General features: G+C 41.1%; 1 protein-coding gene and 1 non-coding gene across 2 annotated transcripts; both read right to left on the bottom strand.

Annotated features, from left to right (window-relative positions):
- Nucleotides 1-6,925: 6,925 nt before the first annotated feature.
- On the bottom strand, nt 6,926-27,891 carry ap1g1 (adaptor related protein complex 1 subunit gamma 1). Its single transcript, XM_076156167.1, has 23 exons — nt 27,789-27,891; nt 23,154-23,357; nt 22,716-22,840; nt 22,242-22,383; nt 21,548-21,644; nt 19,799-19,875; nt 17,525-17,620; nt 17,327-17,407; nt 17,152-17,250; nt 17,018-17,073; nt 16,436-16,549; nt 16,174-16,314; nt 15,680-15,734; nt 15,341-15,463; nt 15,135-15,224; nt 14,481-14,605; nt 14,230-14,334; nt 13,957-14,098; nt 13,487-13,613; nt 12,347-12,451; nt 12,025-12,185; nt 10,905-11,003; nt 6,926-10,649 (listed from the first exon to the last, which is right to left on the bottom strand). The coding sequence occupies exons 2-23, from the start codon at nt 23,352-23,354 to the stop codon at nt 10,548-10,550; spliced, it is 2,463 nt and encodes an 820-aa protein (XP_076012282.1). The 5' UTR covers nt 23,355-23,357; nt 27,789-27,891; the 3' UTR covers nt 6,926-10,547.
- On the bottom strand, nt 15,825-15,904 carry LOC143005111 (small nucleolar RNA SNORD71). Its single transcript, XR_012964010.1, has one exon. It is a non-coding gene; the product is annotated as a small nucleolar RNA SNORD71 (small nucleolar RNA).
- Nucleotides 27,892-27,902: the final 11 nt, after the last annotated feature.

Genomic DNA, 27,902 nt, shown 5'->3' on the forward strand with positions numbered 1-27,902 from the left:
CCAGAGATGCTGGGAGCTCCATATTTAATATCTATACATAATTTTATACAGTAAGGTTAGAGTTGTCTAGGGTTTCCAGTAAATTATTTAATTGTTCCTCACTCCTCTGGTCCACCACTTTTAAGGACATTCCAGTGGTCTTACGTCTGCTATGAGGATTGAGGAGGCTCCTGGAGGAGACAGGAGTGAGGAAACACCAGACCATCCCATGCACAAGTCTTTTATCTGACTGACACACCCCTAAAGAAGGAATGTGTTTCTGACTGGACAGATCTGCTCCAACAGCTTGATATAGCGCCATCATCATTTACAAAACAAGTGAGAAAAAATGTGAACAGACCAAAAGATACAACATTTAAATCCACTTAGTAATGCTGTGTGCTAACTAATGATCAACCAGCTTCCCACCCATAGACATCGTCAATTGGCCACAGCAAATTAGCCAACCTCTGTGGTGGTGGGCGAGTGTTTTATCCCCACATTAGATTTGCTTTCTCATTTCATTTTCTTCTCGCCACTCAGTTCAGGAGTAGGGGACAGGACAAAGACCCAAGGAGATGATATGCAAGTGAAGGAAACAGGAAACAAGAGCTTTGAAACACACCTCATGTCAGTATTCTGTCAGCTGTCTGCCGTAAAACTCAGCCCGACAAAACACCCAAACTAGTTTACTCATCAGTTTCTACCCACCCTCTTTCCTCCTTAAGGAATTAGGAAATGTCTTAAAGCCAGTTGTTGGGTTTTACAAATCTGAAATTCTATTCTCTGTTGAGGACCACAGTCATTTATTCTGTATCTGTGGCATGAACATATTCATCAGAGCAAGTCTGAAATGTAAAACAGTTACACAAGAGACATAAACTGCAGCTAACAACAGCTGGGATGAAGAAACATGGAGCGAAGGCGTAGTGGATGTCTGAGCACATCTGGCTGTTTCTCACAGTGTGATTCTGATTTCAGCTACATCCTGCATCTCCCTTCTTATTGCTGTAAACACAAGAGGCGATCAGTGAGGATCGGCTGTGATCTCAGACAGCGAGGCAAGCAGGAATGTGTGAAATATGGACAGAATCCTATACCCGCTAATGAAAGTGACTGGGAATTGATCCCAGGTTAGGGGCCGGCATAAAATTCCACATAACCTTGTGAATTGGAACCAGCTGGACAAGAGCTACCTCACCTGGCCTCCTTGTGCAGCCCATGTGTGAGTCATGGGCCACCGGCATGTGGACACAGCATCAGTTAGCAAAAGGCATCAGCAAGCAAAGGCATTTGAAAGGAAGGTTGAGTGAGTTGCCAGTATTGCTGCCACAACTCCAACTCCAACACCTGGATAAGCAACGCATAATGGATGGATGGATATCATATAAGGTAAAAGTCTAGGTGACTTTAAGATGACATTGCTGCCATTTACAAATGTTTAGCTATGGACCGTGATATACAATAAGCCTTTAAGCAGCTTAATGTTGCTATGAATTAAGGATCAGCACCGCAAAATGAACTAAAATGACTTCTATTGAGCACTGACAAGACGAGTTTAGTTCAAATATGTTGGGTCCTTTTTCCTGATGATGACTGAATAAACTATAAGCTGACCACCAGGTACACAGGCTGCAGTAATGTGGTCGTCATACTTGAGGCAGGACACGCTCACACACACACACAAACACACACACACATTCAAGCACAAACACAAACACATCTTGCGTCGACCCCTATTTGCATAGGCTAAACTATGATGACAGAAGTTCTGGAAATGAGCTGACTGGATGACCTCATCAATTATGTATTGCAATGTAAGTGATTATTCATTTAGGGTATTGATGTTAATACTACTACTACTATCATATTGTATATATATATACATCATACACGTATATAACATTTTGACTTCTCCAACCGATCTAGGTAATGTGATATGCTCGAGGAAAGAGAAACACACAGAGCTGCTTCCTTCCTCCTCTAAACCTGGAGCCTTCATCCTCACTCCCACCTTGTCTTCATTTATGCTGTTAAACAATCAGTGCGCCAGCCAAGATGTGCTGCACGTCACTGGAGAATACAGCAGATCCTTTACTTTCCTACATTGGTCATTTTGTGGAATTTCGCATTAAGCAGAAGTGAGACACACACTGTTACTCTAAAGATGCTCGCTTAAATCCCAGACCTAATGAAAAAGTCATGTGGGTAATGCTGCACCCTCAACAGCTGCGTGTGAGGAATTATATTATATTATATCTATAAACTAGGAGACTGACCACAAGGTACAAAGGCTGCAGTAATGTGGCTGTTTGTTTATACAGTTTACATACAGGTTACAGTATATATGGAGTTCACCCTGCAGCACCTTTAAACGTCATGATTATACGTACATACTACAACAAACTGCATCGTATGTTTTAGGAAATCCTCAAACTCCTGAGTCATGAGTCCTATTTTAGCCTTGATATACAGACGTGTAAGGGTGGGGCTATACTCTCACTCACCTCCACCCATAGGCCAAGTGAGACAAAACAATGGAGCTGTGGGAGGAAGTACTCTAGGCACGATGTCAACGTACAGACTATGACATGGTGCATTTTCTGGTCTTGCATAATATAAATGATTATTGCAGAGCAATAACTGGAAAGTTATTGACAATTGCATCAGGCTCGGACTTCTTGGGCCCATGTGTCCGTTTGGTCACCCACATCTTCCCCCCACCCACCAATCTGCACTTTATAGACTCTCAACTTAATCATGGATTACATATTGAGGTTAACAGGTATGAAATGGACACAAACACTGAGCAGACACTGACTGAGCTCAGGTTGAAGGCCAGTATGAGTTATCGGGAGTGTTTATGGTTTATATCTAATCTGTAAACACTTGCTTGTACCATGTACTTACAGGACAATGACCTATTTAACTGTAGTTTGATACCCACCATACCCTCAAAGATTGTGTGCGTGTGCGTGTGTGCGTGTGTATAGCTGTGTCATTACAAACACCCTGTACTGTACGATGCCTCAAATATCACGGATGAAGTGTCTAACAGTGGGCCTCCGTGATTTAAACCCACAGTAACAGTCTCCGATACATTTTCCATTAAATGACAACCATTAACGGATCAATCACAAGGAGTGAACATCAATCACCGGATATCACACCCATTACATAATACTACAGGGATGCGGTTGTCATCGCCGCGCACATTGCCCTGGTTGAGCCTCCATAACATGTAACACAACATTACAGCTTTCCGTGCTTGACATGCGGAGTTACAAAGCAAAACCCCCCCGCCGGCCGTTGTGACCTGCCTTCAGCACTCGGATCCCCGTCGCAGCACCGGGACCGTTGCGCCTGCCGGGCTCCGCAATCGGCTTCAGCCCCGCTTGGTGGACCACCGTGTCCGGCTGCCTCTCTATGCAAGCTCCGTTATCTTTCACATCAACCGCCTTTTTCACGATGTCGGTGTTCGTCGACACCGCCGCCGTGTTCTCCTCGTCCTCCATCGCCATGTAGATCGTCTGTTTGTAGTGGCGTTAAGCGGGAAGCAGTGTGTCGGTACACGGGTGGTAAATTTTCCCGGAGAGGCGTAGATTCATGGTGGTTCGCCGGAGCAGCGCCATACGCAGCATGGATGGGGCTGCTGACAGCCAGGCCTCCAGACAGCTGATCAATAAACATGACGGGGGCGGGATCAGTGATTATTACTCAGCCGACACCGAGGGAGGGGACGGACTAGAAACTTATCAATCATGATAAAAGCAAATCAACACATTTTATGACCAAAATTAAACTATAATGTCACCGATTCTCACATCTATCTATTATGAACTCAGTCTATAGTAAATTCCAGAGAAGAGGTGTAATTAAGTCATCATTAGTCACAAATTAATCTCGAATCTCCCGATAGGAGTCACACATCCTTGAGTTGAGACTAAACATGTAACATTGTTGTGGGCTACACCTGAGTCACGTGACTTGGAGCACACATGGACTCCAGTCACAAATTTGTCGTTGTGAGCATAATCAAGACTTGCAACTCCACTTTGAGTCCACCGACTTGTGACTTCACTTACATATAAACCTTGTGACCCGAAAATACGTCATACTGTCGACAATGTACAGGATGGAGCCTCCGCAGAGCTGACAGCTGCCACAAGATCAGAGGTGCAGAAAGAAAATGGACATAAAAAACACACAACGTATTTGAGTGTGAAGTGTGAAGAATAATAATAAACTTTGGTTGTGTTTTTGTTGTGTTTTTAAGAAGTAAACAATACAATACTGCATATATATATATATATATATATATATATACAAACATTTACAGTGGATGTTAGATCAAACTAAAAACAGGGGAATGGCTAATTGAAAACATAGATAATTACTTATATACTGCTGGTGATTGTATGATTCATCATTGATTTTGTAAACATTGAGTTGTGTCAAAGTCATACAGCTTGAGTCCACAGTCCTGGAATAAAAGTTTATTATCTGTCCTTCCATGTATTGCGTGAATTATTGCTGATTATTTTTTACGAGTCAATTGCTCATGACATAATGATGATGCACAACATAAACATTGGGAGGGTGGATCATATCATACAAAATGGGTTGACCAGGTAATTGTTATTCAAGTCACACGTCTTGACACTCAAGTCTCAAATCAAGTCCAAAGTCCAGAATTGTACAAAACTGCACAGACACAGTGGATCTGACGCAGACATGGATCAGATCAAAATCAGTGGTTGCTTGGAATTGAGGATGAATTGTTGGGGAGCTTGGGAGCTAGTCTGTCCAACTATAGTGACATGACACAGGCAAGAGATGAAACCAAGGATGAAAGGCTGACAGAATTCTTAAATTGTGCCCTAAATGGAAAAGTAAAGTAAGCCTTCAAATGAAATACAATACATACCCAATACAGGAAAACAAAACTCCCACAAGAGAGGATTTTTATTTGACTTTTTATTCGCTTGATCATTTTCTCCAACCCAAAGACAAGAATACACAGCATAAATTGAAAATATCCCATTTAATAGTTAACAACCTCTCATCATGAATCACTTCATTCTTTCAGTCTATCATTCACACTCACCTTGAAACCATGTTCAACACGTCAAACTGGAAAAGGTGAACCTGGTTCCTTTAACCTCCCCCCAACTAATCTGATATCAGCCTGCCTTATTGTTTTACACTCTGGTTTGGCCTGGGGCTTACAAAGAGCTTTTTTATTTTTAAAATACAATGGGATGCATTTTTTGAAATTATTTGAACAGGGAAAGTGAACATGGTGATAACTGCAGGTCTCCTTTACACTCTGCACTTACCTGACCAAATCAGAACAAGTCAAACAAAACAACACTAAATCATCCAAATGATTGATGTGAATTGTCATCAACCTCTTCAACAAGAGAGACCTTTCTAAACAGCCAGCATTGACCCACAGAAGTGTAGAATTTTAACCTTTTGTTGCATTACTAAAAGAGTTTCATGTCAAGAGTAGAAATGAGGATATTTACACGGGTTCTCTCATGCAGCTCCAAAACTGAAAACGCAGAAAATGCAGCCAAAAATAGTCCTACTGAAAGAAAAGTATGACATATTGCACGCGCACACACACACACACACACACACACACACACACACACACACACACACACAAAACCTAATCACGCCTCTGATGGGTATTTGTTTTTGTTTTTTTAAGATACAGCATCAAAACCACTTCTGATGGATTAATTCCTGTTTGTGTTGTAGGAAGAATGAGGGCATACACAGGTACAAACAACACCAACAAAAACATTCAGGTATTGATATATGGAACATCCTTTCCTAGCCTGTCAGCATTCCATTTTGCACTGCTCCCCTTGTGGACGGTAGCTGGCACAGCATGCATGCAGACGTTTATAGTCATATTGGAAGAGGGAAAATAAGCAATCGCTCACAGTGTTTGCCATGTATGCAAAGTGAATCCCCCAAGTCTGACACGATGAAGCAGAGGCTCATGATTCCAAAGGCAAGGTCACCTAAACCAAAGCTGCTTTGCGGTCAACAAACAGGAAGTAATTGGTGGAAGTAAAGAAAGGAAACCAAAGCAACGCTTTGTATCGGTCAAACATAAGGAGCAACACGGCTTCTCCAGTAATGGAACTTGTTAACTCAGTGAAAACATGCATTTGCTGATGTCCTAACATTCCAAATGTAAAGGTCCCGCACACCCACGAAGGCCTTTCAAGGTATTCCGCCTGTTTAAGTCTCTGCTAAGGTCAGTTCACTATGGAAAAGGATGAAATGCAGGATTTCTACACTAATTTGCCTGTTAAATTCCAAAACTTTTCCACGTGTGCCACTGAGCAGTAATTAAAACAACCCTAACTGTCTTTGAATCTAGTTAAATCTAATCTAAATGAGTTGTCATTTTAAGACATGCTAACAAGTTAAGCTAGCAATCACAAGATGTCCTCTCCTCACCACAGTCACTGTTTCATTTCCTAAAATGATAAAATTTCAGGGAATAAACCATCTTGGTTCAGAAAACACATTCCTAAATCCCACGATGCTCCCAGGATTTAAAATAAATAATTGTAATAACCCTGCAAATGTTGAGGCTATTCCATAAGAAAACTAAGAGCTCACAGAGAAATCAGCCAGAAACACAGAACCAGTGTACTGTGGGTGTGTATGGGCTTTAGACTAACCTAAGTGAAGAAAAATGCAAAAGTTGAACTACATTTCTTTAGTGTAAGATGTGATGTGTTTAGGCAAAGTTACTAAAAAGGCAATCAGGTAACTGTGGACGGTGGACACAAACACACACACACACTAACACACACACGGATCAGCTGCATGTTCACAGCTAAAAGACACCAAAGGGAACAATTCACTTCTAAACACAGTATGTACTTCAGGTCGGGCAAACATTCATGAATCCAATCAGTTTGGATAGCATTTTATGAATTTGAGTGCACAATAAATTCAATGTAAAAATTACACCTTTGCATGAAAGAATGACATGAATAAGTAGAGCTATGTATGGATAAATAGCTTTTCCACAGACATGCTGCCGGGGCCTGATTGCAAAGATTTTGACACCAAAGAACCCAGATTGTTCCTCTGAGAAAATGTTTTGTTTTTGAGAGCAGCACATCTAAATCAGCATGCCACAGAAGACCTTTCAGCTTGTGGTGTGATTGTCAATGTTTACGATAAGACTATAAGAAGCTGGGGTTCTCAAAGCTAGAAGTATTCGCAGAACACCTCACCATCCTCCATTTTGTGTTGATATGAGTGTTTGTCTACTTGTATTTGCTGTAAGGGAACTCCCACATGGTGATACTGGGGTACAGCGTGGACACATTCAAGAGATAATATCCACCCACTAGTTGTAAACATGAAGGAGGAGATTAAAACAAGGTGACGGCCCATCTTTCTAAGATACAATCACAATGCAGACAGCATCCCGATACAGAGAACTCATTCTAATGCAAGGTACAGAGCAGGTCTTTGACTGTCAAATTTGTGGACGAGCTCTCTCAAAGGTTCCAGTCTGGCGCTGGCATCATGTCTATTGAAATGCACGATCTGAGGAAAAACGGACAAGGTGCTACATCTGCCACTGTGCGGCGCTGTGCTCGGGCTTCTCAGTAGTCCAACATTCAGACATCAACTCAGGCTCAACCTCAGTCCACCTTCCAAAGGAACGGGCAACCTATCCATCTTTGTAAGAGAAGTGAATATATAGATCATGAGGAGAATCGCAAATCAAATGCAGCTCACTTGCATCCTTTCTAGATTCTTTTTTACATATACGCATACAATTATAATTCCTAGCTAATCTTTGTTAAGTCTTCACTTGGGTCTTTATTTAATTTGATCAGCTTTCGTTTGTTTTACAACTATATACAATGTACAGGGAGCAGATCATATATCTCTTACAATGCATGAGTGAATGTCTTCATAGAGTGATGTCATCCAGACCCATTTAGACAATATACACATCGTGAATAATTGGGATTTTTAGAAAATGGTATCTAAAAAAAGGATGAAAGGTAGTACAAGAGACAAAAGTGTAAAAGCCCTCATTATGTACAGAAAAAAGCCAATATAGCATTTGTCAACAACAGAAAAAGGTAACTTAATGAAATTATTTCTCCATATACATATATCGCAGCTCAAAAATATTTCCAAAGCTAATAGTCTCTCTGATTTGGTCACAGAAGTGAAGATAGTGAAGCATAGTGAATAGAAGTATACGGTCCGATTGAACGATCTCAACACAGCATCGCAAGGCTGCTAAGCTTCTTTTACAAAAGGAGACTTACAAACTACCTTAAGTTTCTCATGCGTGATTTGGGTTTGTGATGGAACAAAGCTGTTAAATCTACTGTGGCACTAAAAGTTAGAAAACGAAAACTGAGGTATTAAGGTTATTCTCCCCGATGGTGTGGCTGGAATTATGATTAGCAGAAGACAAGAGTGGAGAAATCAACTATCAACCACCGAAGGCCATCCTGTTCCAGTACCTCACTGCGTGATCCAGACACTCACCTCAATCACTACGTGGACATGCACCCAACACACCCATTTACCCGCCTGAACTACAATTAAGACATAGATGCATGGATGACGTATACGTTTGGAATTAAGAAGATTCTGAAGTTTTTCCAATATACATGACGCATTGCATAATCACCGTGTGAGGAGAGTTCATCTGATAAAGAAATGAACATGGAGACGCCTTACTCTGGTTCTATCATTTACCTGTCTGAATCAAATCGATTTACAATCACATTGTCAGAGTAAGCACAGTTCAATTTACACTGATTCCAATCTCATCATGGCGTTTACATGAAATTTGGGGAAAAAAACAGCAGGTTGTAATGTGCATTAAACGTACTGAATGTTTCTGCAGGTAGAAAATCGTCTGCGATTTCACCTCAATTTAACATTTATAGGGTTAAACCAGTTTATGAAAATCTATAGTTTGACATTAGCTGCCACAATCCTTAGAATTACCTTTTTATGATGTATAATAGACTCCAAACAGGCCTTTTAATCAAAAGTGCCACACAGATACAGAGAAAAAAAACGGGGGGGGGGGGGGGAAAACACAAATATATCATAGCTCAAATTCTTCATCAAACATAAGACAAGAAGACATTGTTGTGGACATTCAGGGAGCTCAGTATTAGCGGGTGACTGATTACGAGATATAGACCTTAGAATTAAGTGATATATTGTTAAAATCCAAGCTGACCATTTTTCCTCAAATGTAATCTTTCCCCAATCATCAACACACAGTCAGACGTACAAACGAAGCTCGTAGAGAACTCAAACATTTGGGGGCTTTTATCGAGCGAAGTCAGAAAGGCACATCACTTCTGATATCAGGCATAAATAATTAAGTCAAATTACCGCAGAGAGAAAAAAAAAAAAAACTATCACAAAAGTAGTGAGATGAGTATCTCCGTTGCAGGAAACAGCCATTAAAATACGACTTGAGGGGAGAAAAGCATTCAGTGCATGTAACTACATTCATAACAAACTTAATTTACATGTATGTGCATGGTGACCGAGTTCAGCCACATCCAATTCATCTGAAATGTTTCTACACGGTAAGATAAGAGTGTGAGGACGAAGATGCAGGAAGGGTTTTGCACACAGATCTCCAAGCGGTAAACACGCCAACTCATCTTCCGAAACGTCGGGCGCGGATCGATATCCTCCGACAGCGAGGCGATCAATTGCCAATTATTGAAACGACCTACAGACGCCGCGACTTCAGGAACGCATGTCCTGTGAAAAGGGTAGCTACAGGTGAACAAACTAGGCAATGTGGAAGTGTGGTGAGGCAAAACAAATGCAAATAAGATGTCCTATAGAAACATACCATAGAAAACCAGAGCATCCCCATGCCTCAGTCAGCGGGTGAATGTGATCCTTACAATGCGCAGACATGCATTGAAGCAAAATATTGCAATTGAAAATGAATCCAACTGTCTGACCAGTTGTATCAATAAGAGCTAAAGCAAAACCATGCACTGATTTAAGCATAGTAACAGCAGTTGGGGCCGAATTACATTGGACTTACTTGTAGGACTTAACTGAAAATGAAGACAGATTAAATCTCTGAATTGATGAAGAGCTCAGGCTGGGTGACACGTTTCCACTGAACTGAGAGGTTGAGTGTACTGCAGTGAATGGTGTGTGTGATGTGTGGGTTGCCATGGTGTTGGGGCGGAGGGTCAGTGTTTAGAAATAGTACCACAAAGCAGATCACAATGAAACCAAAGGAAGAAAAGAAAAAGAAAGCTTGTTGATTGATATGTGGTTTTTTTCCTCCAATTTTTCTTTTGATACCATTCGTCAGCGGGGTCTTTAGAACGTCGGTGTGTCTCTACTGTTTTGAGATGCTCTGCTGCTTCCCATGCAAACTCCAGGGCAGCGGTCCGCAGTGACGTCACAGGGGGATCCGTCGGAAACAAAGGAGGGAGGTGAAAGGAGATTTGTTTTCAGAGTTCCCTTGGCGGGGGCGTTGAAGAGCGACGAGCGGATCGTCACTGCCAGGACTGAGGGGGGAAGTTATTCACTTCAGCCAGGTCTTGCACAGCCGCTCCTTTGTGGGTGTACGTCAGCTTGACCCTCATTCGTAGCTGTTGCTGAAATTTGATGAGGATGATGGTGATTATAATGGAGGACAAACCCACAAACTAGCTCAGTCACCTAAAGCCAAGTTCACCCTACAAGATTTCTCAAGTTTCATCAGATGTTGAACACGAGACCTCCGCCCCCCCCGCCCCCCCCAAATTTTGCTTAATTGTCTTGTAGTGTGAACCCAGCTCTAGGCAAGCTGTGCACCTAGAAAGATGACATTCTTGGCTAAATTCTGAAACATTTGTAAAGAACAAACTCACCTTCTGTGGGTTGAGGACTCTGATGACCTGTGTGACACTTCCCTGGTTGAGTCCTGGGACAACATTACTGCTGGGGGAGAGGAGCTGCAGCTGGAATGTCTAAGAGACGGAGAGACGAGGAATCAGCCACGAACATTATGGGAGAGTCAAACAAAGACGCATTCAATCACAACTTATTCTCACAGAAAAGTTGAATGCACAATTATTTAAAAATTCCAAAATCTTGCCATGACTTCTAAGTGGTAAAAGTAAACAACCTTTACACCTACGATATGACTGTAAACTAGAAAATCGCCACACACACACACTAAATTCATAATTCTGCAATCGTAGGGAGAAGAAACTTTTTTTTTTTTTCAAACACAATTTTTCAAAACTGATGGCTTCTTCTTTTTAAGACCATTTTCAAATTCCATGACTTTGCCAGGATTTTCTCGACAGTAGAAATTTTGTATAAACATAAAATAAGTGAGGCACATTAACATAACAAAGTGTTCTCTTCCTCCATCATTGCCACCTTTTTTCCACAAGAGGCAATTAATGAAGGCAAATGCTTTTCCATTATAGTCTCACATGGACACAAGATGGCAGTGTTGTTTACAGAGGAGGTCTCAGGGCCTGTGCAAGCTTTTCTGTTTCAGACAATGTTTGTGTATCAGAGTTTGGTTTGTACGCAGTACATAGACCTATGGGTTAAAATCTGATTCATCTAGTTTGGATGCCACATGGTGACTTAAGATCAGCTGGTGTGTGTCGGTGTTAGCGTTAAGACGGCCAAATGAATTGCTGTTGTTAAGGGTAAGTGTAATGTTGGTAACTTTTGGTATGAAGGGATTCAGTTTACTCTCCGAGTCTGGATGTGATAAATTCAGAAGTATTGCTATGGATTCATGTGTCAGTTTGGGTTCAGCTTCTATTATTATACTCCAATCGTGGCAATAAAGGAATTTTTGTCATATCATTGAAACTCAAATGGTCATAAATTGAGGTAAGATTATCAAATAACAGACCTAAATTATGAGATTGAAAATGTATGCGCATGTAAATTTATCAGTCCACCTCAACTGATAAGACTTTTCACATACCCTGATTATGTTCTTAGAATAATGGGCTTGCCTACCTTTGGTACTGCAGCCTGGAAAACAAAATCTGTCATGTCTGCCTCTGTGGAGTTGGAAGCGTGTATTGTGATGACTGCTATGTTGGGATTGGGATTGGCTCTTTCGAATGTGAATTCTATTTTCAGCCCGTTCTTGTTGTATGCCGTCATAGGGGGGATACCTGTGGAAAGATTTCAGTGAGGCAGAGGAGTAACATTTAGTTATGAAGAAAAACTTTATCTGATGAATTGTGATTTAAGGGAAAAAGCAAAACACCTAGAAGCTTTAATGTGAAATGGGAATGTGCTTTATATTTAAGGAAATGCAGAGAAATGGACTCACTTGCGGCTGCAATGTCATTAAACAAAGGCTGTGAGGAGAGGCCATCCAGGAGGAAAGGGGGTTGGGAAGTGGGCACAGACGAAGCAGGAGCAGAGGCTGGACCACCTGGGGATGGGAAAGCAACATTCAAAAGGTTAAAGACGACCATACAAACCCTTTTGATAAACAACGGTAATCATACCTCTCTAGAGATATAAATGACGATTTGACATTTATCACAATGGACTGAACCTAGTCTGACCGTGTCCATCCATCAGGGAGGTAAGACGAGTGGGCAGAGAAAAGACGGTTAAGATTGATAAACCCTATGATGCTTTCAACAAAAAAAAATTGTTCCTTTGACATGTTTGTTCACACAAAGTCTGGGTACGGCTCTGGGTGGAGCTCACTGGGAGAAAAAGGGTGTTTGAGGCAGGAAAGAAAAACGCTGAGTCAAAGGACAGAAATACAACAACAACGCTGGGGGGCTTAAAAAGTGCAGTGTTGCTTTAAAAAAGCAGCAGATTCGCTCAGTAAAAGTGGAAAATAAAGTTGAAAAAAGGGGGGAGCGTACTAAGCCAAAAAACGAGGGACAACAATTTCATGATAATATTTTTGTAGGGTGTTAGGAAATAAGCTTTTGAATATCTTATGGTGCTTGAGGGTTTTCAGTGTTTATAAAAGTTTTGCCACTACTCATAACCACTTTGGTCCTGTGTGTAGTCTGACCTTTTGCAGGCTTCTTCCTTTCTTTGCAGCTAAAACTGCATACAATAAAAATCCATTAATAGAGGTCACCAAAACTAAAATAGAAATGGTTGTTGAAATAAAACTAATAAAAAAGGACCTGGAACTAAAATGACCTTCAGGGAACCCAATCAGCAATGAGTTTTACGCTCCCAAAAAACGTATATTGAAGCCACATTTCGACCACTGAGGTTCTAACACTGCAAACTACTTACCTGCCATTGCAAGGGACAAAGGAAAAGGGCAGCAATGCTTGTCCTGTACCCGATCCTAACCTTTGGGTTGTTTGTACACACCATCTTAGCTTTTCTAAACACTGTAGTGCATGGTGTGGACTCGATCCCTGCTATCCATATCCTCACATAGATGCAAAACACAGGCTGTACAAGGTTTAAAAGGGTTACGACATCATACCTGTCAGCGAGAGGTCTCCCAGCAGGTCAAGCAGCTCTCCCCCAGCTGAGGCAGGTTTGGTGGGCAGCGTGTTCTGGATTACTGGAACCACATCATTACCACCCAGCAGGTCTAACAAGTCATTAGCCTGGAAGAAACCGGCAGCATGTTAACATTTTCCAAAACTTTTTATTGATAGCATCAATATCTGATACTGAGGGTATTAGAATGTAAAAAGGGTCACAGCCTTGCATCTGTTACATATTCCAGAACAGCCCATAGACAGCTGAGAAATTCCTGCTCAGAACAACACTCTCCATGGTAATATAAAGGAATTGTTGTGGCTAATACAATCACTGTGCCTTGATTCATTCCTGGTTAATTGTTGATAGCGATGAATGTATGGACATCATCTGCTGCATTATCAGGCGTCAAGTTTGTATGTTTATGTTTTTTTTCCATGGTGGAGAAGTCTTAACAAGTGCCCTCACCTGATTGGTTGGCTGAGTAACAGGGGGCAGATGTTTTGGTTCCACAAGAGAGGGCTCTGTCTCCCCATTGGTCTGCACAATCTCTGTGGGGCCATTAGTGGCAGATTTCTCCATAATGGGCATCCGCTCTAGAAGAGCAGGCCTACGGGGGAGGGATAAGCAGAGAGAGAAAAAAACAAGCTCAAGCATTTTCCTTTATTTGCCCTTTACTCTGGGCAAAGTGGTTGTACTGGCTGGGATTGCAGGCTCTGATAAAGAGTGATGTCGTCTCACCTCATGTGGTCATATTTCTTGAAAAGTGCATTGTACTCCACAGCTCTCTGTTGAAGTTCCACGTCAATGCTACTGCCATATATGGACACCACCTTCTTGATTCGGCTAAAACAAAATCAAATGGTTAGGAATGGTAAGACTACATCATTACTTATGCCTACTGTACTCTCACTTTGGCTTTAAACAATCTGCATGTTTAATTTTTCCAATCATGCAGAATAACAACTTCAAAGCAGAGGAACATTTCTCACTTAACACTGCTGAAGCGAGTAGACAGCTTCATGATGGCAGTGAGGGAATAACCACGGGTCACAGGGGTGGACAGATTGGACACCAGGAGGCCTTCCAGCACATCCAGGACTTCATCCTCAGTCACCTTCAAGAAAAAAGGGAAAGCAAAACAATTAAGGGGTGAGTGAGCTTTAGTCTGGCCCAAGTCTGACTTTTATATGTCACGAACGTGTCTTACATCTGAATGCGCTTTGTTGCCATGGATTCTGCACTATCAGGATCCATGGCACTACTGTATCTGTGCACACATCGTTAGGGGAGGATATTTAGATATCGGCAAAATCAACTTGATTTCCCCAAGGATGTTCTTTACCAATGCTACAGATTCTAGGTGGAAGGAATGCAGTATTATGTTTGCTTATTACTTGCTTTGCCATGTATTTCTTGTTGTCCAGATTGCAACTACAACAACAATGATGAGAATAATGCTTAGTGTAAGGAATTGATCCCAAATGATCAACATAATACAGTAATGATACTGAAGACAACTTGTATTTTGTGAATTAAGTCAAATCAATCCAACTTTATTTACCAGCGGACAGACAATTTATGTAGTCTTAGATTAAGGGTGTTTGTACATCTGTGATGGTTGGTTGAGGCTCTTCCAGGCATACCTGAATGGGTTCTTCTTCCTCACACTGTCCAGACACCAGCAGGTCCCCGTACTCTCCTATGCACCAGGATGCCACCTGCACTAAAGGTTGCTACAAAACACAAATACAACTCTACTTCAGATGAATTCTTCAGACACAAACATTTCTGAAATGATCACATCAACGACTGCATACTGGCAGTGGTGAGCAATCTGAAGTGTTCCCACCTGTGAGATGTCATCCAGCAGGGCTTTGTAAAGTCTCTGTACAGTGTAGGCATGCATCTCCACACTGTTGGTAATGAGCTGGATGAGGTTGGGAACAGAATCATCTCGCACATAGCTGCCTGCCTGTAAAAATGAACAGAGATTTCAGTGAGAAGAGAAATGAATCTTTTAATATTTATGAACAAAGCAGTAAATCTGCAGCAGTTAGTTTAAGGCTGTTAAGTTGTTTCACATGTTAAATTCCAAACCATTCAGTGAGTGCAATGCCCCTGCGGAGATATTATTGAGGATGATATCCAACCAACAATCAAAGAAGAATAAAAAAAGTAGTATACGTACTGTTGTCAGGACTCTCATAATGGTGTCTATGTGCCATCTTTTTGAAGGAGCATACCTGCAATAAAGATAAAACATGGATTCTTCAGATGCATGTAAATCAATCATGCTATGTGTTACATTATCAAAACTCTGTACAGCCAGGAGACAAATGCTGTCAGACCATAAATGTTATCAACACGGTCTATCAGACGATGGATCACTCATGTTTTCATCATCCAGCATTTTAGTGTTCATTACCAAGTCTCCTGAAGTATCAGAAGCAGACATTTAGCTTGATGTAGATAGCAGCATGGCACAAACTGTATTTTATTACAGAGATGGATTCTCTTATAAGTCTGGAATTGCCTACGGCAACGGTGCTTGGACTGAGATTGCATAAATCTTGTCACTCAGATTCAAAGACAATATACGGTATGGTAACCTTGACTTTTCCCTGTCTGCTCAAAACAAAAACAGCTTTAATGTTTAATGAAGTCTGCGTATCATTGACATACTTTTCTGCAGCTAGAAAGACTCCTGATGCACAGTCTGCTTTGAATTCAGGGTCACAGGAGTCCAAGAAATAGAGCAGCTCTTTCATCATGCCTCTAATATTGTTGCCGTTCACCAGGGCAAAGCTCAGTTCCATTGCACGTCTAGCCAGCAAAGAAAAGAAAATGAGGGTCAGATACAAAAGAATCGCTACATAGAAATGTACACATTAAAATGAATACACTCCGTATGCAACAGCACTGTCATTTATCTTCAGTGGCTCACCTCTTGATGGACACATCCAGGTCTTTTAAACAATCCACAATGGTACTTCTATGCCTCTGCACTGCATTGTGGTCTGTTTGTACCGTCTTTAGTAGTGACGTCAATGCCACGTATCTGAAATGGCAATTTCAATAAACATAACTTCAGAGCTGCACCATAGTGTTCAAGAAATCTTACTAACTGGATGACTGAGGGGATCTTTAACAAACAGTATGAATGGGTATATGAATACTTGCTTCTTATGCTTGCACTACTATGCAAAATGACTTCTTACAGTTGTTACACAGTGTTCAGTGGTTATGGATACTGTACATTGGTTAGTGATAGTTAAAAGCTAATTGGAGTTTATTCTGAAGGTCAGTTTGTGTGATAAAATGCTTGGACAACACAGGTGTTATTACTGTTCAAGCATGCTATCACATGCACAACACGTGCAGTTCATTGTGCCAGAAGTGTAAAGTCCCACAATACTGGTGTAATGCTGACGCTAGAAATATTGAAAGCTGTCACTGTGAAGACTTGGGGTTTAGCTGTTGTCATAGTTTTGTGAAAGAAATGTGCAAGATAAAGTGTGTAATTTACCTTATATTTTTGTCATTGTTTAGAAGGAAGCGACCTAGAATGTTAATGGCCAACACCTGCAAGACAGAGACGTTCACCAAAGTCAGGAAAAAAAGGCAAATGTGACTTATTCAAAGGTCTGGACATTAACTTACCCTCAGGCCACTTTCTGATTTGATGTCCATAATGGTCAGCACAGTCTCGTACAGGATTGCATTGCCTACGTTTTTACTCGTCTCTGTGTTTGTTGCCACCTTAAAGTATAAAGAGATTTGTCAAAATAATGGTCAATCCAAGATGGCTTTGACTGAGATCAATGTTGATGCTAACCTGTGCAAGGATGTCATTCATTGCTTCACTGGAGTCGTCGTCACTCTTCCCTAAAATTCGCAGTAGTCTCAATATTCGCACCTAAAGAAACAGAGGGGGGAAAAGGAAAAAAGTCCTGGCTTGTCAGTCTGAACTAGGCATTAGCTCTGATCGCAGCTAGAATTGAGGGTGCTTGCTTTTAGTGAGAGAGAGCTTTACCTGAAGGAAAGGGTCACTTATTCCTGACACGTCATGCTCAGGAGAGTATCCAGACATGATTAAGTTCTTCAGGATTCTCACCAACTGTGGAACGAGCTAGAAAAAGATCAAAGACAGGGGGGGGGGGGGAAAACGTCAAAACACGGAGTGGATCTCACAATTTCTCTTTAACATATAGAAAAAAAACTATTACTTAATTGAGAATAATTATATAATTTATAAATCTTGTGCTAAAATGACAGCCAGGCAAATTCATATTAAAGGCAAATGGATCAGGGGAAAGAATTTGTTCTCGGGGTTTGTCATTGGTAAAATTGAGAGAATGTGTGTTTGAAAGTTAAGGGTTGGCGGAATTACTAAATACACAATACACTAAATACATGTAGCATCATCAAAGAAAAACTTTGATTATAAAAAAAAACAAACATCAAGACAGAATATTTTTAAAAATAATATGTACCGTTACTACATACTTATGTGATCCAGGATTGGTAATTTAAACTTGGCTTAGTGCTGTGGGTGTAGTATTTAGATTTGAGCTTTAATTAGTTAAGTCAATAGAGATGTTTAAATGTTCTAAGAAATCTAATCTGAAGTCATGTCAGTCTTTCTAAAAAGAGTAATCAAGATGTAACTTTTGAAGTAAAAGAAATGCACAGGGTTTCTACATTTATTTGCAAAGTGTAAAAAGCGCATAACTTCTGTGGCTAGAGCTTCTAATGTCTTTCTACCTTTTGCCCTTTACATGTCTAACAGGGCTTCTTCACTCATATTACTTATTTCAAAATTATGAACCCATAACCAGATTAAGGTTATAAGGTCATCAACCAAGAATTTGCATTTTTCAGCAAATAGGTATTATCAAAACTACATTTTTCTGGCATGACAAGAAGCTGCCATGTAATTGTGCAAGAATAGGGACAAGATGTCTCCTAGCAACCATTACAGTTGGTTTTCCAAAGATGCTGAGAGAGTGGATTTCCATAAAGTAAAACTTTCTTAGCTAATTAAAAACAATTATTTTATGATGAACAACTCTTCCCGAATTGTCACGACTGGAGAAACCCTGAATGCAAATCTTTCAAACTTTCTGCTTTAATATGACATGTTAGCACTAGATTTCCACACAAACTCAATTTCAGTTAGTGTGTTGAAACGTGTGGAATTTGTCCATAGTTAACAGGACTTATGATAGCTACTGACATAACAAATAGGCTGGCCTCTTACACTGACACACAGTGTACATCTTGAGTGCCTGGTTACAACAGCTTTTAATACAGCTTTTAATAAATGGTGACTGATGAGTGTAATATTTGGCTAACAATGACATTCAAAACAACAGTGAGAAATGTATCTGACAAATGAGTCGAAAAATCATTTAGATTATTTGAGGAACATTGACATAGTAATGACCACTGTACAAGTCAACAAAATCAAAAGTATATAAAAAGCACAACAAATGACTTAACTATTACTTAAAACAAATCGGGTTACATCTGGGGTGACGGTGTGGAGTGATTACTCATTACAGCATGCACCAGCTATGAGAGCAGAATGTACTCTTACCTTCTCATTCTAACACAATGCAGGAATTGTAACAAAGACAAATGACAGAAAAAATATGAGGTAGATGTTAGGGGGGGGAAACTGGAAATCATTCACTTTCAGAGAGCTTAAAATAATGTTCAGATCATGAGCATGATGCCTAGAGAAGGAGAGGTACAGTAACGGCTATAATCAGGGGTACACATACTTCTTTGCAGGATAAAAGTGTGTGTAAGGGGGGGGGGGGGGGAAGGTTTTGGGAGAAAATACATTGTATTCACACAAAAATATGGTGTGTGTGCATGCTCACACATCGGTGCTCTCTGCAAAATTGGGAAGCAAAACAAATTAAAAAGGAGAAATATGCAATTACAAAGTTGGAGTTGGTCCTCAGACTGACTCAGGAAAAGTTGATAATTGGCCAGCCTAGAGAATAAGGACACAAAAAAAGGTGTGTACCAGCATAATTCTACTGGTTTTAATTTTCATACCACAACAAAAAAAGGATGTGCACCCCTGGCTATAATATAAGCAAGAAAGACAGGTAGAGAAAAAGACTGTAGAGCAGACCTGCAACGCAATCCTCACAGAGTTAAACATTTCTTATTCGGGCTTAGCTCTACCAAAAGGAAGTGTGTATGCAAAGGGAGAATGAAATGCGACATGAGGCTAGGACAAATGCCTAAATCGTTACCTTGTTGCTTTCTAGTCAAGTAGATTTATTTGTACCTTTCTGAAGTGTGCCAACATGTCAGGACTTCTTTCACACATCTCAGTGAGGAGGACAACTGATGTATGGAGAACACCTAGAGAAAGAGACAAAGCAAGTTTGGATTTTATGGTTAAATACTGCAGGTTCACAATCTATCTAGTTTGCCCTCCGTGTGGGAACAATGGAAATGTTGAGACCTTACTGGAGGGCTTTAATGAAGGGCTTACAGAACAGTTTCCAACTAAAGCCTTTTTGTGTGAGAATAAGGGAACGTTTCAATTGGGCCAAATCAGGAGAGAAGTGTGGGTCCTGCACTTGTTCAGGCTTAGTACTGCGTTTACAACACATATGCACTACATGATGTGTAGCTTCATTCAATCATAAGCAAAGAGAGAGAAGCATGCAGAGGTGGTATACTCCTATGTTGATTAAGTCATCACACAATCACACAATCTACTTCATTTACTTGGGGTAAGCATCTGCACTTTAAGCCTATTGCAATCACATTACAGTGTTTAAACCAGTGTTTAACACTAAAAAACATGTTTATGGACAGACTACCACCGGGTCACACTCACACCAGTATCATGGAGCACTTTGAGAGACTGGTCCTACAGCACATTAGAGCCAGCTTCCAAACCACACCTACATCTGCAGAGGATGCAATCACCACTGCTCTTCGTCTTGCACTGAACCACCTCGAACACCAGGGGAGCTACAGGAAGTGAGGATGCTCTCCAAAGACTAGAGCTCTGCTTTTAACACTATCATCCCAAGCAGACTAGTCACAAAACTATGAGTTAATTAAAAAGTAAATTAAGTAGTAAAGTAAATTGGACTTCCACAAACCAACCATTTATGAATCAAGGACTTCCTGACTAATCACTCCCAGACTGTCAGGCTTAGCCCAACCAACCCCTCACACTCAACACTGGCTCCCCACAGGGCTGAATATTAAGCACTCTCCTCTATGCCCTATACGCCTGAATCGACACACACTCTTCCAATACCATTATCAAGTTTGTGAACAACAGGAACATGTTGAGCTTATCTCAGGCTGAGATGAGTCTGCCTACAGGTAAGGTATCTAAAGACAGGCAGCATGGTGCTCAGAGAACAACCTTGCTCTGAACGCCTCAAAGAGAAAAGAACTCATAATAGACTCCAGAAAGCATTGCACTGCGGCAGCATATTCATTTGAGCAAACAAACCAAAATTGGTTGTGTTAATCGAAGGTTAATGACCAAGGCACTGGATCGCAGCTCAGCCAAACAGGTTGTTGTGCTCTTTATGAGCCAGAGGGCTGGGAAATGTGCGAATAAACATTCTGCCACAAATGTGTGTTGCAGAAATATTTTTGGGGTTGCCACTCAAATCAAAGGGGAATGTATCCAGTTGCATTCGTTTTGCAAAAGCACTCCCTTCAGCTATTTCTGCTTTACTTAACAGCCGGTGGTACAAACAACAAAGAATCACATGCATGTTCAAGCAACTGTGTCCAACTGTGCAGCCAGAAGCAGTGTTACTATTCCAACTGCCAAAAGATCAGGTTATTTCTGAATTGTTTCTCTATCAAATGTAACTTTTGTGGGGGCAGATAAGCTAAAGAGACTGACAAAGTCATTCATTTTGTTCCCCTCAGTGAAGGACAATAGAAAAAAGCACATGAGCTGCCTGACTGAACTCAGGCAACATTTGCGTAGTACCAGAATACTTTCCCCCAACCCCGAGCCAAGAGCTCAACTTGAAAAAATGTTTGTACTTACCATGGTTCTTCTCGCTCAGCAGGTTTTTTGTGGCTGGAAGGAACATTTCCATGAGTTCGGGAACCTTCCTGATGACATGAACTGCACACAGTGCTGCCTGTCAACACATATTTAGAAATAATACATCAAATTAAGCACAACAGTCAGCCATTTAAGCAATACTTTGGAAGATCAATTGTACATAAATGCCTCCTTTTCACTCATAGACAATCATAGCAATTATTTTGACAATTGTTTTGTACATATCAAAACAGAATGGTGCATGCATGGTGTGCAACAGTTCACACCATGTTGCTGTATCACATAGTATATACAGGCAGTCCCCCAGTTACAAACACCCCTCTTACGAACATCACGTATTTACATACCGACCACTGTTGAGCCTATTATTTGAATAAATCTAGTTACCTGTAATGGTTCATACTAATGAACGGACAGACTACATTGCCGCCGTGTGAATTACTCTCAAAACACATTTTCAGCTGTTCATCGGCCCGGGGGAACCATAACACGCGTAAACACTGTTGTGTGCATTGTATTTGACAAATTGAGGCCAACTGTGAAACATGTGCGACATACATCCAAATTTGACTTAAGAGAGATTTAAAAAGACACTTAAAAAGAGAACTGGTTCATAAACTGGGGACTGACTGACTGCCTGCCTGCCTTTACTGTGTGTCAGAATGAGGATTACTTTTTTCCTTAGGTAGGAGTTGGATGTTTTGAGCAGCTTCTCAACCTCCCCAGCCAGGTCACGACACATTTCTGAGGAGCCCATGCAGCCCAAAGTGCACAAAGCCAGGCCCTGGACGTACTGTGTGCTGTGATTCAAGTCGCTGTGGGACAGGAGAGGAAATAGAGAAGTAAGGTATTCAGATAAAGAAGTGTCGGATTCAATTATACCAATGAACTGAAAGAGAAAGTTGTACAAGCACTATATAGTATATATATCTGAGAGAGAAACATGTGGTGGTGGTGGTGGGAGGTTTAAGCAGGTAACAAACTTTAACAAACTTTGAACCACAAATTAGGGATCAATAGCGACCACACAACACAACATGCAGTATTTCTCAACAACAATAGTATTTCCATCCCATCGGCTTTCAAGAACCGATGAAGGAGCCTCCTAATAGCAGACTGTAAAAATACACAACTCTTCTCCACTTACTTCTTTATGCAATTTGTCATTAGTAAGTGGACGTCCTGCCTCTCATCCAGCAGCAGCATCGCTCCCAAGTAACCTATCCGCTTGTCGGTGAACTTCTGGGATGCAATCAGCTTCAGACACTCCAGCTGGAAAAGAACCGAGCAGCTCACTCAAATATTCTACAGCAAAAATATGTGATTTGTAACGACGGCAACAGATTTTGCATCTTATTAGACCGATTTTATGTGTATAATATAGTGAATAATATATTGTGACAGACTTTTTAGGCATATGTGACCCTTGTTTATCCCACTGTGGCAACTGTATATTGTTGAACTGCAAAGTATCCTGCATCCGTGCAAATGTGATTGAAAAAAGCTTTAAATACAAGCAGCCAAGACATTGATCCTGAGGGAATGTTTGAACACTCTCATAACCTCAGCCTCTGTGAAACCATACCTGCCCAAAGTGTGCCGGGTAGCCCAACATGTGCATATAAAGCAGCTTTGCCACATTCCTGCATCGGTATGTATTGTCTTCCTCTCTGAAGGACGAGCGTATAGCAGCACACTCTTTCTGGATCATCTCGCGCTCCTCCGCCTGTGTCCGGGCCGTCCGGATGGTCCGGATCAGCTCCCGCAGTCTGATCGGAGCTGGCATGATCTGGAAAACATTCAGAAACGAAACACAATGGCACCAGGAAACACACACAAAAAAAAGCAATGACTTGAACAATCCATTCAATCCAATTCCACTGCGATATACAGTATTTGCAATGTCGGTTACATTTACAAAGGAAAGTTGATTTATTGCCACCACTGCTATTGAGCTCTCTTGTACTGCCACAGCCAATACCTGAACTCTACAGCAGCATCAACACCTACTCTATCTGCACACATACATAACACTCAGGCTAAGACAGAAAATAAATAACGTTCTATTGGAATTTTGGGTAAAAAGGTTCGGCTCTTAAAACGCCATAAAAGAAATGTGGTGTTAAGCTTGCTGTTTTAATCTACAGCTGCAGTTTTTAAGAGTATTTTTAAGAGTATTAAATGTGCTGAGGGAAATGAGAATGGCAGGTGAAATTCCATTCCCCTTGCAGAGAAGCTTCCGAGAGCAGCGAGTCCGCAGAAGATTAAATATTCACGAGAAGAACATGCGAGTGCATTCATGTGCATGTTCCGCAACCAAAAATGACCAGGAAAAAACAGACAAACCTGACAGCTCCGTGCTTCAAGGCGTTCCTTTTCAAAACAATAGATCGTATCAGTGAAGTGGGAAACTACACCAACACAACTACTCTTACTCGTGGCAGTTTAGAATGCGGCAACTTGGATTGAGCAGGAAGTGGAGTTACCTGTAAAGTGATATATACTATTTGCTGCAGTAAGACTTTAGTTTATAAATGTGCTGCCAAGATAACTGAAACTGTGGAAATTACTCGCAGCCAATGTTGAGGCTTCAGAGGAGATGCCTGATCAAGTCTCATACAGAAAGTGTGCTCTGCATTAGTCTGAGGGGAAAGCTGGCCCAGGATAGAAGGGGATGAGGACAAACAATGGAGTAAATAATGTACAAAATCATGGTTGCCAGGTGGGGCTGAATTCTAAAGTTGCCAGGGGAGCTATTGTTGTTCTAATACCATTCAAATTACTCAGCAGAGAGGTGAGAGGTGATCCATGTCAAGTTTTCCCTCTTTGCTTTTACAGCACACACACATTTCTACAGTGAAAACACAACTTCCACTTTTTATTACACAGAACTGCCGGTTACTTTTCTGCTACTATAAAACTTAAGGAAGTGTTGACTACATAGGTGGACCTGAAAGGGGCAAAGGTGGAGGCAGACTGGAGCTTGCTCAGTCACAGCCTACGGGCCTCTCAGCAGGGTCAGACATATTACAACGACTTACAAGAGCAGATCAACAAAATGTACAGATACACACCAAAATGGTTTAATGCAGCTGCTGCTGTCTGCTCAACATCTGATAATGACCAGCAGCTCTGCACCAGAAAGTTTAAGATAGGTGCAATTTACCCCTTATACATAGTTGAAGCAAATGCTACACAGATGTGGTCCACTGCATTCTTCATATTCCAAACAACACATTGTCTAACATCATTAGGGTATCTTTCATATAAGAGAGAGAGAGCTCTTTGGATGTGGTGTGAAATGTTCATAACAAGTCTTTTCTCTCAAGAGATTTGGAGACTCAGCCTTTAGATCCTGACAACCAGTAACAAGCCAAACACACACTCCTCCCTTTGACCACAGGGAGCAGCCAACCTGCTGAGTTTAGGACATACTGAAAGCTTTGAGTGGAAAAACGGTTTCTTAAAGGCTTTACATTAGATGACAGCGATGATAACATACCCGCTGCACAGCGAACTAGACTCAAAGATTGTAAGGCTGCTAAAGGAAACAGACACTAGCACTTGCTCTGTTTGCAAACTGACTGTTGCACAACTACACTCAGCCTCTTCATTTGCCGAAAAACTGATCCAACAAGCCATTCTGTCCTTGTTAATGTCACCAATTCTACTACATGTTCAGCTCTGTACAATGACAAAGAGCATGAAACAACTCAAAGCAAGGTAGAGCTAACATGAAGGGGTAAACATGAACATGAAATCAAGTCTTATAAGTCATGTTAACTTGTATGTACATTTACACTACACTACACGTGCAAGCATGAGCTGAACTATACAGTACATAAAAGTAGAGGATACAAAACGTTTATCGTCGGCAGTACAATAGATTGACACCATTGTAGAGCTGCATTGAAGCTCTGGATGGACGCAAATAGAGGCTCCCTTTGGCTGCTGTTTAGGTTGGGTTTCAGCATCAGAATTGTCTGGTTTAACCGAACCAACAGAAGCAGAGCAACTAACACCAACATTGACTTGCAAATGGTAATGCCAGGGCCTATAGCATTTCCTCAAACACCAACCGGTGCTACACATTGCTCGCACCACTTCTACGACATCGACAGCGGGACAAACAACCTGCTTTTCTTGCCCGGATGCCAAAGACCTAAGTTTAGAAACACGGCTGTTCATACCTGTGACCTGTTCTTAGATGCTGGTTTGAGTTATCCAGGTAACCTAAACCTGCTTCAAGAATCAGGGCCCTGACAAAACTCAACTGTACCAGCAATTGAGCATACCTCTAAAAGATATTGTAGTGGCATGTGGCTGTACAGGTATAAAATATAAAGCTGCCATTGAGTGCAGAAGCACTCTAAGCAAGCCAAGTCAATTTAGACAGCCTGTGGCTACTCTAAAGTCTATCTACCTGCCCAAGGTCACTCGTGTTGAGTTTTTCTTTGATGGTTGGATGGCAGATTTAGTCTTGCAAATGATGACTGTGACAAAGAAAGTCCAGCGTCAGAGAGCAGCTAACATGACCACGGTAACTTGATAGTTAATTCTAGAGCTAAGAACATTTTACTTGTGTTACTTGCAGTTCCTGAACAAACCCAGAAGACATCTGATATGAATATGTAGCATCATTTCGATACAACTGCTTCTTTTATAGGTGTTGCTGCTACAAATGACTGTCAGAAGAGTTTAAGGTTATGTAATGGTGGTAAGGTCATAGCTGTTTAGTCATGGAATTATTTCACACTAAAATATTAACCAGGATTGGATCCTACAAGTCCCCTCAATGAAGAAAAACACCACAAAGCAATGTAGTTTAGAGGAACATAACAATGATCACACCATCCAGGTCAGTCTATCTATATCTAAGCATATTGTAAGTTTATAGAACACTTTCAAACACTGGGAGCAACATGAATAGACAGCAAATGTCACCCTTCACTACAAGTACATGATTTTTAATAAACACTACCAATTGAACCTTGCCCTTGTTGTGGATACACACACTTAGTCACGTTAGCTGAATCTGTTAACATTCCAGTATTAAACTATCTTTACCTTACCATCTACCGAAACTGTTACAATCCACCTACATCAAAAACGATACATGACCATCGTTTTCTTTACATTCTTCACCATAAATACCTAAGCAATTATTCCATTATTTAATTGCATATTTCTATTTATACTGCATTTCCTTTAAACCCAGACCTCTCTTAACATGAACATAGAGCTGCCAAAGTTTGTCCACCTTTCAGCCACAGTCGATTTCATTACCTCACTTCCTACTTACAACCTGACTTCCTCAACACCCCAAATTATAATAACTATGAGAATGTGTGGAGATGACGTTACACGAGTAAAGTTACAGGATGCGGTGTAACGTTAAACTCCTTACACGTTGTCAACACTGAAGAACTTGTTCGCATTCTAGCCAAGTATCGGTCGGCTTCCTGCAATCTGACACGTTACGTTACAATAAGAGAAATGGAACGAAAGTCAGGAGAGAACATGTTGAACGTGACTTTGTTAGTCAACGTATGCAAACGACACCTATGGAGTCGGCCAAGAACGAGCTTACGTGAAGAAGTTAGAGAGAAAGCGTTAAGAATGTACAGCTGCCGGGGCAGTAAGGCTACATAACCTTGGCTGACATTAGATCGTGAAATGGAGGTTTACATTAACAACTTTAAAGATGACGTCGAACAAAAGAGGAGATGCCATTTCGGGCTGGACATGACACCTGAATCTGATCTCCGATTGATCAAGACGTGATGCAGCTGAGGCCTTGTTGGAGCGGAGGATTATCAAGATAGAACATCCGACTGGTGGCTGTAAGCTAGCTGGACATTCGTGTATTTCCTAATTGCCTAGCCCAAAATGCTAACAGAGCTCAAAATGCGAATAATCAATAATTTTGTCCTTTATGGAGGACATCGTATTTCAACATTAAGCGTTGTCACTGTAAACACGTCACCAGACAGATACATCCACATCTGCAACCCGGCAAGTAGTTACGAGTGATCCAGCCCTGAGTCTACGCTCACTATGCTAGCTGCTGACAGGCACAACCCCGGTGCACTGAGGCTGCGACTTCCTATGCACCAGTCACAGTTGACAACGTACTTCAAACAGAACACCGCTGATATCTCTCTTCGTTAAGTCGTTTTAGTACATTTCCATCAACATTTGATCCTTAAATTGGACTTACCAGCCGTAATGCTGCCACAAATGAACTGGAATCGTCTCTATTAGCAATGGAGGGAGGAACACACAAGACATTCAAAATGGTGGCTACTCCAGCCTCAGCACATCTACCGCAGGC

The sequence above is a fragment of the Genypterus blacodes genome, unplaced genomic scaffold, assembly GCF_046128005.1.
Source record: "Genypterus blacodes isolate CSIRO-AG114 ecotype Tasmania unplaced genomic scaffold, CSIRO-AGI_Gbla_v1 ptg000067l_1, whole genome shotgun sequence".
In the NCBI taxonomy this organism is placed as follows: Eukaryota; Metazoa; Chordata; class Actinopteri; order Ophidiiformes; family Ophidiidae; genus Genypterus; species Genypterus blacodes.

Coding starts and splice junctions, on each gene's coding strand:
- ap1g1 (XM_076156167.1), bottom strand. CDS start 23,354: ATGCCAGCTCCGATCAGACTGCGGGAGCTGATCCGGACCATCCGGACG. Junction 17,074..17,151: donor AATCAGAAAGTGGCCTGAGG/GTAAGTTAATGT, acceptor TCTGTCTTGCAG/GTGTTGGCCATTAACATTCT. Junction 12,452..13,486: donor GGGAGACCTCTCGCTGACAG/GTATGATGTCGT, acceptor TCCCATCCCCAG/GTGGTCCAGCCTCTGCTCCT.